General features: G+C 45.9%; 1 protein-coding gene across 3 annotated transcripts in view; it reads right to left on the bottom strand.

Annotated features, from left to right (window-relative positions):
• SMARCA1 (SWI/SNF related, matrix associated, actin dependent regulator of chromatin, subfamily a, member 1) overlaps nt 1-17796 on the bottom strand; it is a 504496-nt gene that overhangs the window by 263173 nt on the left and 223527 nt on the right. For all 3 annotated transcript variants that reach the window (XM_063937258.1, XM_063937260.1, XM_063937259.1), the window contains 4 exons: nt 17217-17372; nt 15389-15520; nt 437-505; nt 225-334 (listed from right to left, as the gene is read on the bottom strand). In XM_063937258.1, coding sequence (XP_063793328.1) covers nt 225-334; nt 437-505; nt 15389-15520; nt 17217-17372 — 467 coding nt within the window. The remainder of the gene's footprint in view (nt 1-224; nt 335-436; nt 506-15388; nt 15521-17216; nt 17373-17796) is intronic.

A 17796-nucleotide genomic window follows, 5' to 3' on the forward strand; every position in this document is an offset into this window, starting at 1 on the left:
AGTATGAAGCTTCTTTAAACAGTGTTAGTGTAGTCCATAAATAAAATAACAGCTTAGATTCACCTCCTTAAAACACTAATCACGCCAAATGTGTAAGGTCTGCAAGAGGCAGAACCAACTTTTTCTTAAGTGTGTCCAACCTACTGTGTCAGTATCCCCCAATGAAACATGGCAAGTTGTTGGTTCATTTTGTACAACTTGTTAATAAAACGGTTCATTCTCACCATTCCCTCTGCATTTTACTGAGTCCAAGATAAATTTTTACTTCTTTTTTGGGGGGTAGGCTCTTTTCTACTTCAGCTTTTATGCGACGCAACAAGAATGGCTTTAAGACCTGTTAAAATACATTGACACAGCTTCAAAACTTGTTTCAAAAATAGACTTTAAAACTAGTTTTAAAAAAAAGTTTTAAATTGACTTGTAGAGTCTTACTTACTGCATGAAGTCTTTCAACAAGCTTCTGATCCCCAAGACAATTGTTGGTATCAAACCAAGAGTCAAAATCCTGTAAAGAGCAGGACAGTTTTTGATAAATGAATGTATGTGGAAATAGCATTAATCATGAAAATAAAAAGGCAAAAAGGAGATTTATGGTAGACTTACCATAGTTAAATCTCTTTCTGCGAGGTACACTGGGTTCCACAGGGAATGCATTGGGGTGTAGAGTTGGATCTTGATCCAAAGGCACCAACAGGCTAAAGCTTTGACTGTTCCCATGATGCATTGCATGGCCTCCTCTATAACCCCGCCTCCGGACACTGGAGCTCAGTATCGTTAACCAGTCCAATGCAGTAGCACGTAAAAGAGAAGGCAGATGTTAGTCACATAGAACCACATTCTCACGACAGGAGAAGGGACCAGCGGCTAATGCCATACAAACCCAAAGAAGCTACGTGCGTCAGGGTGGGTGCCCTGTGGAATCCAGTATACCTCGCAGAAAGAGAGTAAGTTTACCATAAATCTCCTTATCTGCAGCGGGGTACACTGTGTTCCACAGGGAATACTTCTGGGATGTCCTAAAGCAGTTCCTCAAGGGAGGGGACGCACCGTAGCGGGCACAAAAACCTGGCGTCCAAAGGAAGCATCCTGGGAGGCGGAAGTATCAAAGGCATAAAACCTAATGATCGTGTTCACTGAGGACCACGTAGCCGCTGTTCAGCGGACGCGCCTCGGAGGGCCGCCTAAGAAGGTCCAACAGTAGTAGAATGGGCTTTGTTAGCAGCCGGATCTGGAAGACCAGCCTGTGCATACGCTTGTGCAATCACCATTCTAATCCAACTGGCCAAGGTTTGCTTATTTGCAGGCCAGCCACGTTTGTGAAAACCAAAAAGTACAAAAAGAGTATCTGACCTTCTGAGAGAGGTAGTCCTCGCCACGTACATACGGAGAGCCCGAAGCACATTCAATGGCCGCTCTTTGGTAGACAAACCAGAAGAGATAAAAGCCGAAACCACCTTAGGCAAATAACCAGGGCGAGTTCGGAGAACTGCCCGCTCATGGTGAAGAATCAGAAAGGGCGGACGACAAGACAAAGCTCCTAAGTCCGACAACCTCCTAGCAGAGGCAATAGCCAGCAGAAACACAACCTTAAGCGTAAGATATTTAAGGTCCACAAATTCAAGAGGTTCAAATGGAGACTCTTGTAGGGCATTCAAGACAACAGACAGATCCCATGGAGCCACAGGAGGGACATAGGGAGGCTTGATCTGTAATACGCCTTGAGTGCAAGTATGAATGTCAGGAATAGACGCAATCTTCCTCTGAAACCACACCGACAAGGCAGAAATATGAACCTTGAGGGAGGCCAAACGAAAGCCTAAGTCTAGGCCTTGTTGCAGAAAAGCCAAAAGTCTGAAAGTTCTGAAATTGTATGCGTCGTAATTCTTAGCAGCACACCAGGTGAAGTAAGAAATCCAGACCCTGTAATAAATCCGTGCAGAAGCCTGTTTGCGGGCATTCAGAATAGTTTTGATAATCGCCTCAGAGAATCCTTTGGCCCTCAGGAGTGAAGCTTCAAGAGCCATGCTGTCAAAGCCAGCCTGGCCAGGTCTGGATAGACACAAGGGCCCTGAACGAGGAGGTCTGGGCGTTGAGGAAGTAGAAGAGGACGCACGATCGATAGACCCTGCAGGTCTGAGAACCAATGCCACCTGGGCCACGCTGAAGCGACTAGAAGTAGTATTCCTACTTCTTGCTTGAACTTCCGTAGTACCCTGGGCAGGAGTGACACTGGAAGGAACACGTATGGCAGCTGAAAGGTTCATGGAATTGCCAGTGCATCCACGAACACTGCTTGAGGATCCCTTGTCCTTGATCTGAAGACTGGTAACCTTGTGATTGTGTCGAGACGCCATCAGGTCTACATCTGGTAGGCCCCACTTGTCCACTAGGTGTTGAAAGACTTCTGGATGAAGACTCCACTCTCTGGCGTGAACGTCATGACGACTGAGGAAAACCGCTTCCCAGTGGAGGACTCCAGGAATGAACTCTGCCGATATTGCTGACAGATGGCTTTCCGCCCAACAAAGGATTTTTGACACTTCCATCATTGCCATGCGGCTTCGAGTGCCGCCTTGATGATTTATGTATGCCACCGTGGTGGCGTTGTCTGATTGTACTTGAACAGGCCAGTTCTGTACCAGAGGCAGGGCAAGATACAAAGCATTGAACACTGCCCGCAATTCCAGAATGTTTATCGGGAGGAGAGATTCCTCCTTGGCCACCAACCCTGGAAAGAGTGTTGCTACAGAACCACGCCCCAACCCCGCAGACTGGCTTCCGCAGTCAGTAGGACCCAGTTGGGATCCAGAAGGGTCGGACCCTGCTCAACTGTTGGTCCTGTAGCCACCAGCTCAGTGACAGATGAACCTCAGGAGTCAAGGGGATAATTTGAGACCTGATCCGATGAGGCAGGCAATCCCATTTGGAAGGGATTAACCTCTGTAGAGGGCGGGAATGAAATTGAGCGTACTCTACCATGTTGAAAGCCGACACCATCAGGCCTAGTACTTGCATCGCCGAGTGTATCGACACTGTTGGGCGAGAAAGGAAGCATCTGATCCTGTCATGAAGTTTCAGGACTTTCTCCAGAGACAGAAACAGTCTTTGGCTGTATGTCTAGCAGTGCCCCCAGGTGCACCATGCTCCGAGCAGGGATCAGCGAGGACTTTTTCCAGTTGATGAGCCACCCGTGGGCTTGTAGGAATTGGACTGTCAGTTCCAGATGACTGAGGAGAACATCTTGGGAGTTTGCCAGGTTCAACAAGTCATCCAGATACGGCAGGTTCCTTATTACCTGACGGCAGAGAAGGGCCGTCATCACGGCCATGACCTTGGTGAAGATCCGAGGGGCTGTGGCCAGTCCTAATGGCAGAGCCTGGAATTGATAATGTATGTTGCCAAAAGGAAATCGCAGATATTGCTGATGCGCTATGGCAATAGGTATATGCAGGTAAGCATCCTGTATGTCCAGGGATACCATATAGTCCTCGGGTTCATTGGCCAGTACAACAGAGCACAGAGTTTCCATACAGAATTTGGACACTCTCACAAATTTGTTCAATGATTTGAGGTTGAGAATAGGGCAAAAGGATCCATTGAGTTTCGGAACTAGAAACAGGGTGAATAGTATCCCCTTGTTCTCTGGAACACTACCATTCCTGTGTCCAGGAGGGATCGCACAACCAATTGTAGAGCTTGCGCTTTCAACGGATCGGAAGAGATAATCGTCAAGCAGAACTGGTGAGGGGGACGTCTCTTGAAAGAGATTGCGTACCCGTGAGAGACAACATCCCGCACCCAGGCGTCCGAAGTGGTCTTTAACCAGGACTGGGGGAACTGCAGAAGTCGGCCTCCCACCCTGGGATCCACCAGGGGGAGACCCGGCCCGTCATGCAGCAGGCTTGTCTTGTTTGGAAGCAGCCTGACAGGTGGCTCAGGATTGTTAAGGTTTGGACTTTGTGGTTTTGGAAGTACGAGCCTGTCTCGGGTATGCCTGACCCTTTGTTTGCTGGAGGCCGAAAGGAATGAAAAGTGGTACTCTTTGCTTTCGGTGCAGAAAGATTAGTACTCGGGAGAAACACAGTCTTAGCAGTCACCAAGTCCGTCACAAATCTTATTCAGATCCTCCCCAAATAGGATGTCTCCCTTATAAGGGAGCACCTCCAAGGTCTTTTTGGAGTCTACGTCCCTCAAATAGACTTCAGGCATCCCTCCACACGCTTATCCGTCAGTTCCTTCAGTGAGGTGACAGTGGTGACAGGCAGACTAGATGACACCACAAGACGGGCGACATGAGAGTCCACCGGCGGTGGAGTTTCCCACTTGTTACTCAACTCCGCAGGGATAGGATAATGAGCTAGCATCTTTTTAGACAGGGAGAATATCTTTCCTGGAGACGACCAGCATTCCTGACGTATGTCAATTAAATGGTCAGAATGTGGTAAGACTACTTTAGTAACCTTCTGACGTTTGAACTATTCAAGTTTCTTAGACGCAGTAGTGGGATCTACCTCATCATCAATTTGTAGAATCAGCTTAATAGCCTCCACTAGGTCAGGAACATCAACCTGAGTTGTAGGTTCCTCATCAGAAGCGACTGTATCAGTGTCTGACGGATCAGTATATTCCCCATCCTCATCAGAAGAATTATCTGAAATATTAGTGGATTGTGAGGAGGAAGTGGCACGCTTAGATGACCCCTTGACCCCAGAGGGGCGTGGGGTAGAATTTTGTCTAACCAAAGATTGGTTTAATTGTTGTAATTGGGTAGACAGAGTGTCTGCCCAGGGCGGATTAACCACAGGGACAATATGTGGCTGCAATGGCACAGGAGGCCCCACAGGGGGCGTAAGACGTGTCACAAGCGTATTCAGCATACTTGAGAACGCTGCCCAATGTGGTTCCTTATTGGCCACAGGTGATGCGGGCTGACTGGGAGATGTATGGCACCCAGTACCTGAACCATCAGCTAAAACTTCCCCCACAGGTAAATCCGTGATGCAAGCACTGCATGATGCAGAAGCATCCGTGGATTTCCCGCCCTGTGTGGCAGACATTATAGGGACTGTAGCCTTAAAAGCGCAACAGTGCAATATAACCAGACAAACACAACACCTGCAAATAACCCCTGATTTATGTGACAGTAAATACAGGACACAAACAGAAAATGTCCTGTGGAGCCTATATAAAACGGATTTTTTAAAATCTGACCTGTGCTCCCTGCCCTGGTAGATATAGTGGGGTCCCTGTGCAGTACAGTGTCCACGCCAGCGGCACGGTCCGTCTCCTGGGACCGCGACCGGACCGCTATTTACCGGCGAGTCCCACCTGGGGGACCCTCTTACCTACTCCCTGATTTGCAGTCATGCAATCCTGGAGAGCGTCAGCTGTGGTGTGCCTGTGGACCGGTGCGCCTCCGCTGCAAGTACCCGGTACCGGCCGCGGGAGTATGCAGTGCTGCTGGGGAGGTGATGAAGCTGTGCACAGCATGTCATAATGACATAGAAATTGCTGCGGCCCTTGAAGTCTTTTAAAAAGCTCTAGTGCAGACCCCCTCCCCTGTTAAGTGACCTGCACCAACTTACAAACTGAGCTCCAGTGTCCGGAGGCGGGGTTATAGAGGAAGCCATGCAATGAATCCTGAGAACAGTCAAAGCTTTAGCCTCTTGGTGCCTCTGGATCAAGATTCAACTCTACACCCCGATGTATTCCCTGTGGAACCCAGTGTATCCTGCTGCAGAAAAATAAATAATAACTTTTGGCCGGGGGCTATCAATTACCTCCCGATACCCGGCATTTATCAGCACTCAAAAGCATAATCCCCGATAAACAGTCCTCAGAGCCACGATAACACATGGGTTCCAGATACTATTCCCAAATCCCATGTGTTATCGCACGAACACGGGACATTTCTCTCTCTCTCAAAACATTTTCTTTTCTTTTCTTTTTTTGGGGGGGGGGGGGGGGGGGAATAATTGGAGCTAAATGAACAACGGCCTTTACGTATTTAAGCATTTTTTCTATACTGGCTAGTTTCTGATGGGAGACTTTACAAGTATGACTTTAATGTATGGCCTTTATTAAACTTGTTTAGGCCAATCTTCCTCTGTACTAATCTACGCAAATGAATTGTTTTTTGTATGCAAAAGATTATTATGGCGCATTCTTGTAGACAAAAAGGTCTGCATTTAATAATATGCAATTAACTTCCTTAAGCAAAGACTAGCAAACAAAGGCCCAGATTTATCAAGCCTTGGAGGGTGATAAATAAAGTACCAGCAAACCAGCTCCTAACTGTCATCTTTCAAACCCAGCCTGTGACATGGCAGTTAGGAGCTGATTGGCTGGTACTTTTATCTCCGTGCTATTTCTCACTCTCCAAGGCTTTATAAATGGGGGCCAAAAGGTGATGATGAACTGGCCCTTTATTTCTTTGTAGTCGCACTATTCCAAAACTTTCAAACTAATGTAGAAAGGAAATTCCATCACACTCACAGAATAAATGTCTACTAGGAATTGGTTACACTAGGCAACAAAGAAAAAATAAGATTTTAAACCTACCGGTAAATCTTTTTCTCCTAGTCCGTAGAGGATGCTGGGGACTCCGTAAGGATCATGGGGATAGACGGGCTCCGCAGGAGACATGGGCACTAAGAAAGAACTTTAGGTATGGATGTGCACTGGCTCCTCCCTCTATGCCCCTCCTCCAACCTCAGTTAGAGAAACTGTGCCCAGAGGAGACGGACAGTACGAGGAAAGGATTTGTTAATCCAAGGGCAAGATTCATACCAGCCCACACCATTCACACCGTATAACTAGGGTATATACGAACCAGTTATCAGTATGAAACAACACAGCATCAGACCGAGACTGATGAAAACTGTAACATAACCCTTATGTAAGCAAAAACTATATACAAGTCTTGCAGAAGTAGTCCGCACTTGGGACGGGCGCCCAGCATCCTCTACGGACTAGGAGAAAAAGATTTACCGGTAGGTTTAAAATCTTATTTTCTCTTACGTCCTAGAGGATGCTGGGGACTCCGTAAGGACCATGGGGATTATATCAAAGCTCCCAAACGGGCGGGAGAGTGCGGATAACTCTGCAGCACCGAATGAGCAAACACAAGGTCCTCCTCAGCCAGGGTATCAAACTTGTAGAACTTTGCAAAGGTGTTTGAACCCGACCAAGTAGCATCTCGGCACAATTGCAACGCTGAGACCCCTCGGGCAGCCGCCCAAGAAGAGCCCACCTTCCTAGTGGAATGGGCCTTAACCGATCTTGGTAACAACAATTCAGCCGTTGAATGAGCCTGCTGAATCGTGTTACAGATCCAGCGAGCAATAGTCTGCTTTTAAGCAGGAGCGCCAACCTTGTTGGCAGCATACAGGACAAACAGCGCCTCTGTTTTCCTGACCCTAGCCGTTCTGGCTACGTAAATTTTCAAAGCCCTGACCACATCAAGGGACTCGGAATCCTCCAAGACTCGCGTAGCCACAGGCACCACAGTAGGTTGGTTCATATGAAAAGAGGAAACCACCTTAGGCAAGAATTGAGGATGGGTCCGCAATTCCGCTCTATCCATATGGAAAACCAGATAGGGGCTTTTATGAGACAAAGCCGCCAATTCCGACACTCGCCTAGCCGAAGCCAAGGCTAACAACATGAGCACTTTCCAAGTGAGATATTTCAATTCCACTGTTTGAAGTGGTTCAAACCAGTGCGACTTAAGGAAACTCAACACCACGTTAAGGTCCCAAGGCGCCACCGGAGGTACAAAAGGAGGCTGAATATGCAGCACTCCCTTCACAAAAGTCTGTACTTCTGGGAGAGAAGCTAATTCTTTCTGAAAGAAAATGTATAGGGCCGAAATCTGAACCTTAATGGAGCCTAATTTTAGGCCCAAATTCACTCCAGTTTGTAGGAAGTGAAGAAAACGGCCCAGATGGAATTCCTCCGTAGAAGCATACCTGGCCTCACACCAAGAAGCATACTTTCGCCATATACGGTGATAATGATTAGCTGTCACATCCTTCCTAGCCTTTATCAGAGTAGGAATAACCTCATCTGGAATGCCCTTTTCCGCTAGGATCCGGCGTTCAACCGCCATGCCGTAAAACGCAGCCGCGGTAAGTCTTGGAACAGACAGGGCCCCTGTTGTAGCAGGCCCTGTCTTAGAGGTAGAGGCCACGGATCTTCCTTGAGCATTTCCTGCAGATCCGGATACCAGGCCCTTTGTGGACAATCTGGAACAATGAGAATTGTCTGTACTCCTCTTTTTCTTATTATTCTCAACACCTTGGGGATGAGAGGAAGAGGAGGAAACACATAGACCGACAGGAACACCCAAGGTGTCACTAGGGCGTCCACTGCCATAGCCTGAGGGTCTCTTGACCTGGCGCAATACATCTGTAGTTTTTTGTTTAGGCGGGACGCCATCATGTCTATCTGGGGCAGGCCCCACTGACTTGCAATCTGTACGAAGACTTTCTGATGACGTCCCCACTCTCCTGGATGTAGATCGTGTCTGCTGAGGAAGTCTGCTTCCCAGTTGTCCACTCCCGTAATGAACACTGCTGACAGTGCGCCTACATGATTTTCCGCCCAGCGAAGAATCCTGGTGGCGTCCGCCATAGCCACTCTGCTCCTTGTGCCGCCTTGGCGGTTTACATGAGCTACTGCGGTGATGTTGTCTGACTGAATCAGAACCGATAGGTCGCGAAGCAAAGTCTCCGCTTGACGAAGGGCGTTGTATATGGCCCTTAATTCCAGGACGTTGATGTGAAGACAAGTCTCTTGACTTGACCAAAGACCTTGGAAGTCTTCCCTGTGTGACTGCTCCCCAACCTCGGAGGCTCGCGTCCGTGGTCACCAGAACCCAGTCTGCGACCCTCCAGAAGGTGAGCACTCTGCAGCCACCACAGGAGAGATACCCTGGCCCTGGGGGACAGGGTGATCAACTGATGAATCTGTAGATGTGACCTGGACCACTTGTCCAGTAGGTCTCATTGGAAGGTCCTCGCATGGAACCTGCCGAAAGGAATGGCCTCGTAAGATGCCACCATCTTTCCCAGGACTCGAGTGCAGTGATGCACAGACACCTGTTTTGGCTTCAATAGGTCCCTGACCAGAGTCATGAGTTCCTGGGTCTTTTCTATCGGAAGATAAACCCTTTTCTGGTGCGTATCCAGAATCATGCCTAAGAAGGTCAAACGGGTCGTAGGAACTAATTGTGACTTCGGGATATTGAGAATCCAGCCATGTTGCTGTAACACCTCCAGTGAAAGTGACACGCAGTTCAACAACTGCTCTCGTGATCTCGCTTTTATTAGGAGATCGTCCAAGTATGGGATACTTGTGACCCCCCTGCTTGCGCAGGAGCACCATCATTTCCGCCATTACCTTGGTGAAAATTCTCGGGGCCGTGGAAAGCCCAAACGGCAACGTCTGAAATTGGTAATGACAATCCTGTACCGCAAATCTCTGGTACGCCTGATGAGGTGGATATATGGGAACATGAAGGTATGCATTCTTTATGTCCAGGGACACCATAAAATCCCACCCTTCTAGGCTGGCGATGACCGCTCTGAGCGATTCCATCTTGAACTTGAACCTTTTCAAGTATAGGTTCAAGGATTTTAAATTTAAAATGGGTCTGACCGAACCGTCCGGTTTCGGGACTACAAATAGGGTTGAGTAATACCCCCTCCCTTGTTGAAGCAGGGGAACTTTGATCACCACCTGTTGAAGACACAATTTGTGAATTGCATTTAAGACTATCTCCCTTTCTGGGGGTGAAGCTGGTAAGGCCGATTTGAAAAACCGGCGAGGAGGCACCTCTTCGAATTCCAGCTTGTAACCCTGGGAAACAATCTCTATTGCCCAGGGATCCACCTGTAAGTGAACCCAGATGTGGCTGAAAAGTCTAAGACGTGCCCCCCACTGGGGCGGACTCCCTCAGCGGAGCCCCAGCGTCATGCGGTGGATTTTGTAGAGGCTGGGGAGGACTTCTGCTCCTGGGAACTAGCTGTGGATGGCAGCTTTTTCCCTCTGCCCTTACCTCTGGCAAGAAAGGACGATCCTTGTGCTCTCTTGTTTTTATGTGACCGAAAGGACTGCATTTGATAATGTGGCGCTTTCTTAGGCTGTGAGGGAATATAAGGCAAAACATTTGATTTACCTGCCGTAGCAGTGGAGACCAGGTCCGAGAGACCTTCCCCAAACAATTCTTCACCCCTGTAAGGTAAAACCTCCATATGCCTCTTTGAGTCGGCATCACCTGTCCATTGCCGGGTCCATAGGACTCGTCTAGCAGAAATCGACATAGCGTTGACTCTAGAACCCAGTAGGCCAATGTCTCTTTGAGCATCCCTCATATATAAGGCAGCATCTTTAATATGACCCAGGGTTAATAAAATGGTATCCTTATCCAGGGTATCCAATTCCGCAGATAAGGTATCTGTCCACGCTGCTACCGCGCTACAAACCCAAGCCGACGCTATCGCCGGTCTGAGTAAGGTACCAGAGTGTGTGTAAATGGACTTTAATGTAGCCTCCTGCTTGCGATCAGCAGGATCCCTGAGGGTAGCCGTATCTTGGGATGGCAGTGCTACCTTTTTGGATAAGCGTGTCAACGTTTTGTCTACCCTCGGAGAGGATTCCCACCGTATCCTGTCCTTAGTCGGGAAAGGATACGCCGTAAGAATCCTTTTGGGAATCTGCAGTTTCTTGTCTGGAGATTCCCAAGCCTTTTCAGCTCATGAGAAGGGGTAAAGGTTACCTCAGGTTTCTTTTCCCTATACATGTGTACCCTCGTGTCAGGGACAGGGGGTTCCTCTGTGATATGCAAAACTTCCTTTATTGCAATAATCATATATTGAATACTTTTAGCCAATTTTGGCTGTAACTTTGCAACATCGTAGTCGACACTGGAGTCAGAATCCGTGTCGGTATTAGTGTCTACTATTTGGGATAGTGGACGCTTTTGAGACCGAGGGTCCCTGCGACATAGGGGCAGGCAGGGCCTGACTCTCTGCATAATTCCTGGACTCAGCTTTGTCCAACCTTTTGTGCAATAAATTTACATTAGCACTTAAAACATTCCACATATCCACCCAGTCAGGTGTCGGCGTTGCAGACGGAGACACCGCGTTCATTTGCTCCACCTCCTCACTTGGAAAGCCTTCTACCTCAGACATGCCGACACACGCGTACCGACACACCACACACTCAGGGAAACCTCTTATCTGAAGACAGTTCCCCCACAAAAGCCCTTTGGAGAGACAGAGAGAGAGTATGCCAGCACACACCCAGCGCTAATGACCCAGGAAAAAACACACTATATGTTTACCCAGGTAGCGCTGTAATTATCTATTTGCGCCAAATTATATGCCCCCCCTTCTTTAAAACCCTCTTTCACCGTGTAAGCAGGGGAGAGTCCGGGGAGCTTCCTCTCAGCGGTGTGCTGTGGAGAAAATGGCGCTGGTGAGTGCTGAGGAACAAGATCCGCCCCCTCAGCGGCGGGCTTCGGTCCCGCTTAAAAATTCAAAATATGGCGGGGGATCTCTCTTATATACAGTGCCCTGCCTGTATATAAGTTTTTTGCCACCTTTGGAGGTCCATATTGCTGCCCAGGGCGCCCCGCCTGCGCCCTGCACCCTTACAGTGACTGCCGTTTGTGTGTGCTGTGTGGGAGCAATGGCGCACAGCACTACCGTTGTGCATTACCTCAGTGAAGATCTGAAGTCTTCTGCCGCCTTTGAAGTCTTCTTTCTTCACATACTCACCCGGCTTCTGTCTTCCGCCTCTGCAAGGAGGACGGCAGCGCGGCTCTGGGACGAACTGCGGGGTGAGACCTGCTTTCCGTTCCCTCTGGAGCTAATGGTGTCCAGTAGCCTAAGAAACAGAGCCTAACATTAAAGTAGGTCTGTTTCTCTCCCCTCAGTCCCTCGCTGCAGGGAGTCTGTTGCCAGCAGGCTCCCTGAAAATAAAAAACCTAACAAATACTTTCTTTTCAGGAAAACTCAGGAGAGCTCCCTGTAATGCACCCAGTCTCCTCTGGGCACAGTAATAAACTGAGGTCTGGAGGAGGGGCATAGAGGGAGGAGCCAGTGCACATCCATACCTAAAGTTCTTTCTTAGTGCCCATGTCTCCTGCGGAGCCCGTCTATCCCCATGGTCCTTACGGAGTCCCCAGCATCCTCTAGGACGTAAGAGAAAATAAATACCAGATTTTTGTAGTATTTTTATGTGATTAATTCAAATATATTTGTGAAATTTCTCTATCAAGTAAGTTGACAAGCAATTAATTTTTTTAAAATCCATCTATTTACATACTTGGAAAATAAAGGAAGCTATGGAATGCTAATGCTATACAAAAATTCAAACCCCACCACTTGGTTTTATTGTTTAGAATTTTTGAAGAGTCCGACAAATAAAATCTGGATTTAAGATCTTTTTATTTTTTCAATGTGCTCTTCTGACTGAAATGTGATGAGACCTACAAATTCCATCCTTTGTACCCCCCCTTCCCCCCCGCCCCACACACCTACACACACACACACACACACACACACACACCACCACCACCCTTCCTTCCTCGCCACCATCCCCTTTGTCTTTCCGTGCATACGCTTTTGTTTTAAATTTGTTGCTTAATTGTAAACTTTGAATGCATTTTGTCGCACATCTGACATTGCTTTCATGTTTGTCCTGAATATGTTTTACTGTACTGGACTTGTGTATCTTTAAATAAAAGATAACATTTAAAAAAAATCAAGCCCCTACAAAATATCAAGAAAAAATATATTTATTAATCACAAAAAATAAATAAAAAAGTGCAAAAGAAGTCATGTGACTTTAAGCAAAAATCATACACTCAGAACTGATTCTGTCATAACAATTTATTTAAAATCTCCTACCAAATGCTGTCATTCAGAATACAGATTTCTATATCAGAGTTATTCATCAATACAACATCTGGTAATAATGAGAGGATGGATGTTCTTTGAATTCAGCAGTAGTCAGCCAACAAACTGGGGCTCCGCTCAGCTTGTACACACCTTGCCATTAGGTAAATGTATGAAGCAGTGATAAGAGTGATGAAGTGAGCCAGTGGAGAAGTTGCCCAAGGCAACCAATCAGCATTGAAGTTACATTTATAATTTGCATACTATAAAATTATACAGAGCAGCTGATTGGTTGCCATGGACAACTTCTCCACTGACTCACTTCTCCACTCTTATCCCTGCTTCATACATTTACCTCCATGTTAGAAATGTCCTAATGAAAATGCTCAGTGCTCATCGCTCAGTGCAATGTACTGACACTTTTGAAAATCTGCCACGCTGCTTTCTCATCTACATATAACTCTCCTTCAGATCTCACAATTTCTTAACAATTCTCTGATCTCAGGGCCTAACAGATCTCTAAAGCGGGGGAAACTTATTTCTCAAGTATGTGAATCCAATTTGAATTGTATCCAATGTTTTAACAATTTTTTTCTAAATCCAAGCTTGATGTGCATTGGAGCAAGGTCCACTTTATCATGGTCAACAAGTGAAGTGGTCACAACATTTTTCTTTCCTGGAACAGTGAGGTGTTTTTTGGCCAAACATGCAGTGGTTTTGCTTGTCTCTGTTGTCCCACTCACATAAAAAAACAACAGTACTTAGTGTAAACTAGCTGCAACTATAGCTGTAACTATGTGTGGGCCAACGGTAAATTGCCCACACCGCATCTGCGCTGTAGGCGCATCCGCTGACCCACACACATGTCGCACAGGGCTGCGCCGCACAAGAGAAACCAGCGTGCAGCATACAAGATGCAGCGTCCGGCAACCTTGTCAGCGTGTAACATAGATTGGCTGCCGGGCGCTGTAGCTTGTTGTCTCCATGCTGTGGTCTCCCTGGCGCTGTTACAGGATGGCGTAGCTGCTCCCCCACCACCACCGCTGTTATCTCGCGGAGCCGGCATCTAGGAGCAGAGAGGTGACTTCCCCCGTGCTGTGGGCTCCCAGGAAGAGTGGCGGCTTCCCCGACGGCAGGCAAGTCTCTCCCTCCCTTTCTCTTTCTCCCCCCCCCCCCCACTCTCTCTCTCTCCTTCTCTCCCTCTGCCTTATATGTAAAAAAAAAGGGGGACTGCCTGTCTAATGTGTAAAAAAAAGGGGACTGCCTGTCTAATGTGTAAAAAAAGGGGGACTGCCTGTCTAATGTGTAAACATGGGGGACTGCCTGTCTAATGTTTAAAAATGGGGGACTCTGCCTATCTAATGTGGTAAAAAGAGGGACTGCCTGCCTAATATGTAAAAAGGGGGACTGTCTGTCTAATGTGTAAAAATGGGGACTCTTCCTGTCTAATGTGTAATAATGGCGATTCTGCCTGCCTAATTAATGTGTAAAAAGGGGGAATGCCTGTATAACGTGTAAAAAGAGGGACTGTCTGTCCAGTGTGTAAAAAAGGGGGACTCTGCCTGCCTACCGTATATAAAGGGGGACTCTGCCTGCCTACAGCGTGCACTTTTGTATAGAGGGGGGGGGGGAGCTGATGCTGTGTCTTGCACACAGCGCTAAAATGTCTCATTACGGCACTGGCTGCAACCCTAATGTAAGTGCAACAACCTTTACATTTCATATTCTCATTGGACACTTTCATATTTGTAACAAGTGCAATAGTGCAGAAGGAAATGGACTTCATCTACAGTATGAGGAAGGACCATATTTACTGAAAGCTCACTTTTTTGTAGCCAATTCACAAGTCCCACACATCGATGTTGACCAAGAGCCCACATAACTGAATTCACATCTTATCCTGCCCTGTGAGGTGTGCCGAGGTCAATGGCTGGGGAGGCACTGGCTAGTATCAGTGCTTGATTTACACACACATATATGATTTGGTGGTGATTTTTTGCTATAAAAATTATTAGAATAATACAAAGATGATATGAATAATACAAAGATGATATTTCTAAGTTATAAATATCTTTTGTATTATGCTAATCATTTTTATAGTCAAAACTCTGGAGTGTACTGGAGTATAACAGGTAAAGGCTTTGCTTCCCCTGCCTACTCTGACTGCAAGTCACTGATCCTGCTAGTATTATCAATTTAGCAAATTCTGCTTAATATTAAAAAATAAGAATATATTAATTGTTTTATCTTGTGATTATTCAAAAAGGAAAATAAACATGGCACCACAAGAAAACTAAGCCTAATAGAAATAATCAAATTGCTTATTTGGATTGAGCATAAAAAGTATGCTTAAACCAATTATTAAAACCTTTGGGACAGAATAGTTGTTGACCAGTGTTATGAAATTAAAGCATCAGCCACCCAGATATGAATAAACTTCACAAGCTCATATTAGCAGGTTACATAGAAATCAGTCTTACCTCTGATGAATTAAACACATCAGGTAGAAGGAAATTGAGTAATGCCCACAACTCATGGAGGTTATTCTGCAGGGGAGTTCCCGTCAGTAATAGCCGATTTGTTGTCTTAAACTCACGAACGATTTCAGACAGCTAAAAAATGAATCATTACTTTTAATATAAATATAACACGTGTGATAACTTAGCATGGCAAACTTAGACTATGTTAAATCATAGACAATTATTCTGTCCATAAGAATAATTTAGAACATTTAGGGGAATTCAATTTAGAGTGATGTCCCTACTTCAAGGGTGGCCATACTTTTGGATTCAGAGATCCACTCTCAAGGTCGAAAATCTCTTACGATCTACTACAGTAAGGCTGGTATACAATAACCCATGGTCATTTATCGAGGGTAATTGTATCACTGGGGGCTAACCTATTATCCCTGAAAAGCCGGTATAAGCCGTGGCTTATCGGGTGATTTTGTTTCAGGTAAAACAAAATCCCAGATAAGCACCAGCTTTTCGGGGATGCGAACGCGGGAAACAAACAAGTGTCACTAAACCTGTGTGTTTTCACAAGAAGTATTTTTCTTTTACAGGCAACCTAATAGGATAGCCTGTAATCAAATATTGGTGAAACATCTGGAAAAATAAATTTTTCACCGCTAATTGGATAGGGTGGACAGAAAAGTTAGGACTCTTTATTACATGTGACACATTTGTGTGTTTGAAGGTATTACTGTAGTGGTGAATGTGCACCTAGAAAATCCCTTTTACACAAAACTGCAAGTAGCAGGTATAAAATGCATCCCGTTAACAATGGTCTGCTTTACTCCCTTACTATATGGGTACCAATATAGGTTTGTTTGCAGGAAGAAAAATACTGTGCACCTATAGTAAACATAAAAAGTGTGGCTACTAAATGTCTGCATCCTCCAAACATGTCTCGCAAAAATAATTTTTAAAAATCTTGTTTTTCCATTTAGGCGCAAGGAAAGTGAATATGTACCCCTATACATACTTAGCAATGCCCTTTATTGCAAAGTGCAATTGTAATTTAAATACTTTTTTTTCCGCAAGGAGCACACTGTCCTGCAAGGTAGAGAATACCTCTGTAAATGTGTCCTCTCCACTTCTTTATTTAATTTACTGTATATAATCTTAGCCTTAAACAAATACATAATTTCAGTGCAAAACAAGACACTAAACAATGGATTACCACACCCACCTAGCTCTTCAAACTACAATAAAATCTGTACACTAAGGAGCTCATTCAGAGATGGACGCCGATCGCTGCATACTTTACACAGCCAGATCTGTGTCCATCTCCTCACACGCTGGGGGCCACCAAGCACAGGGTAAGACTTCCCAACATGTGTGACAGGCTGCCTCCCGATGCGTCCAATCGGAACTAAGGTTGACTCCTGGCAACACAGCCCGGCTGTATTGTCAGGCGGTCGGCCATTTTTTTATCGGAGCAGCTGGGAGTGATGTTACACAGCCGCCCCAAAAAACATTCTCTGTCTGCCTCCACCATGCCGCGTCGCTGCCCTGCGAACTCCGGGCGCTGTTAATCACATTGCGGTTGTATCCTTCTGGATCACATTGCGTGCGCAGACCAGATGGACGTGGCTGCTGCATACGTATCTGTAAAACTTGGGTACTGCCCTTAATGTCAATTTATCAGTACTTGTCTCATAACTCATTTCACTTTATTAAATATAGACACTCCCCAGCAAATACATATCTTGGAAACCTCTGTGGTACATGAGCATTTTAAGGTTAATTATGGTATCCATTTTAAATGCTACTAAATTACAAATGATTGTGGTTGATGACTTACCTTGGACTTTTCATTCTTTATTCTGTGTGCCTCATCAATGACCAGGTATCTCCAGTTGAACCTCTTGAAAACAGATTTTTCTCTTATGACCATTTCATAGGAGGTAACGCAGACATCCCAATCTCCTGGCATCATTACGTCTCGTATAAAAGCTGCCTAAAAGTCAATAACTTGTACATTAATAGAGAACAGAAACTTTCTGTCTTATTTATGTAAAATATACTTAGTTACAAAGTGGGCTTCAAAAGCTCCTTAACTGGGGAATGTTTTACCAATTTAAATGCTAGGAGCATAAGAAGCTAACTTAAATTAATTGAAGACGTATCTTTGTTTCCTTTGCTAAATACCAGTATTGAAAATGAAATTGTAAGGTATGTTCCTGCGCACTCTCTTTGCTGCCCAGTGTAAGGTCCTTTCCTGATGTGTCACCACACACCTGTGAAAGACTAATAAACAAGAAAAGGTAGGATGGAACCTACTGTTGGCGCAAAGATAAGATGATTGTTGTATTTCACCGTGAGATCACTGTCCAAGAATGATGGTAAGGAAGTTCGTTATTGTTCTAAATACGTGTTCTTCG

The sequence above is a fragment of the Pseudophryne corroboree genome, chromosome 8 (assembly GCF_028390025.1).
Source record: "Pseudophryne corroboree isolate aPseCor3 chromosome 8, aPseCor3.hap2, whole genome shotgun sequence".
NCBI lineage: Eukaryota > Metazoa > Chordata > Amphibia > Anura > Myobatrachidae > Pseudophryne > Pseudophryne corroboree.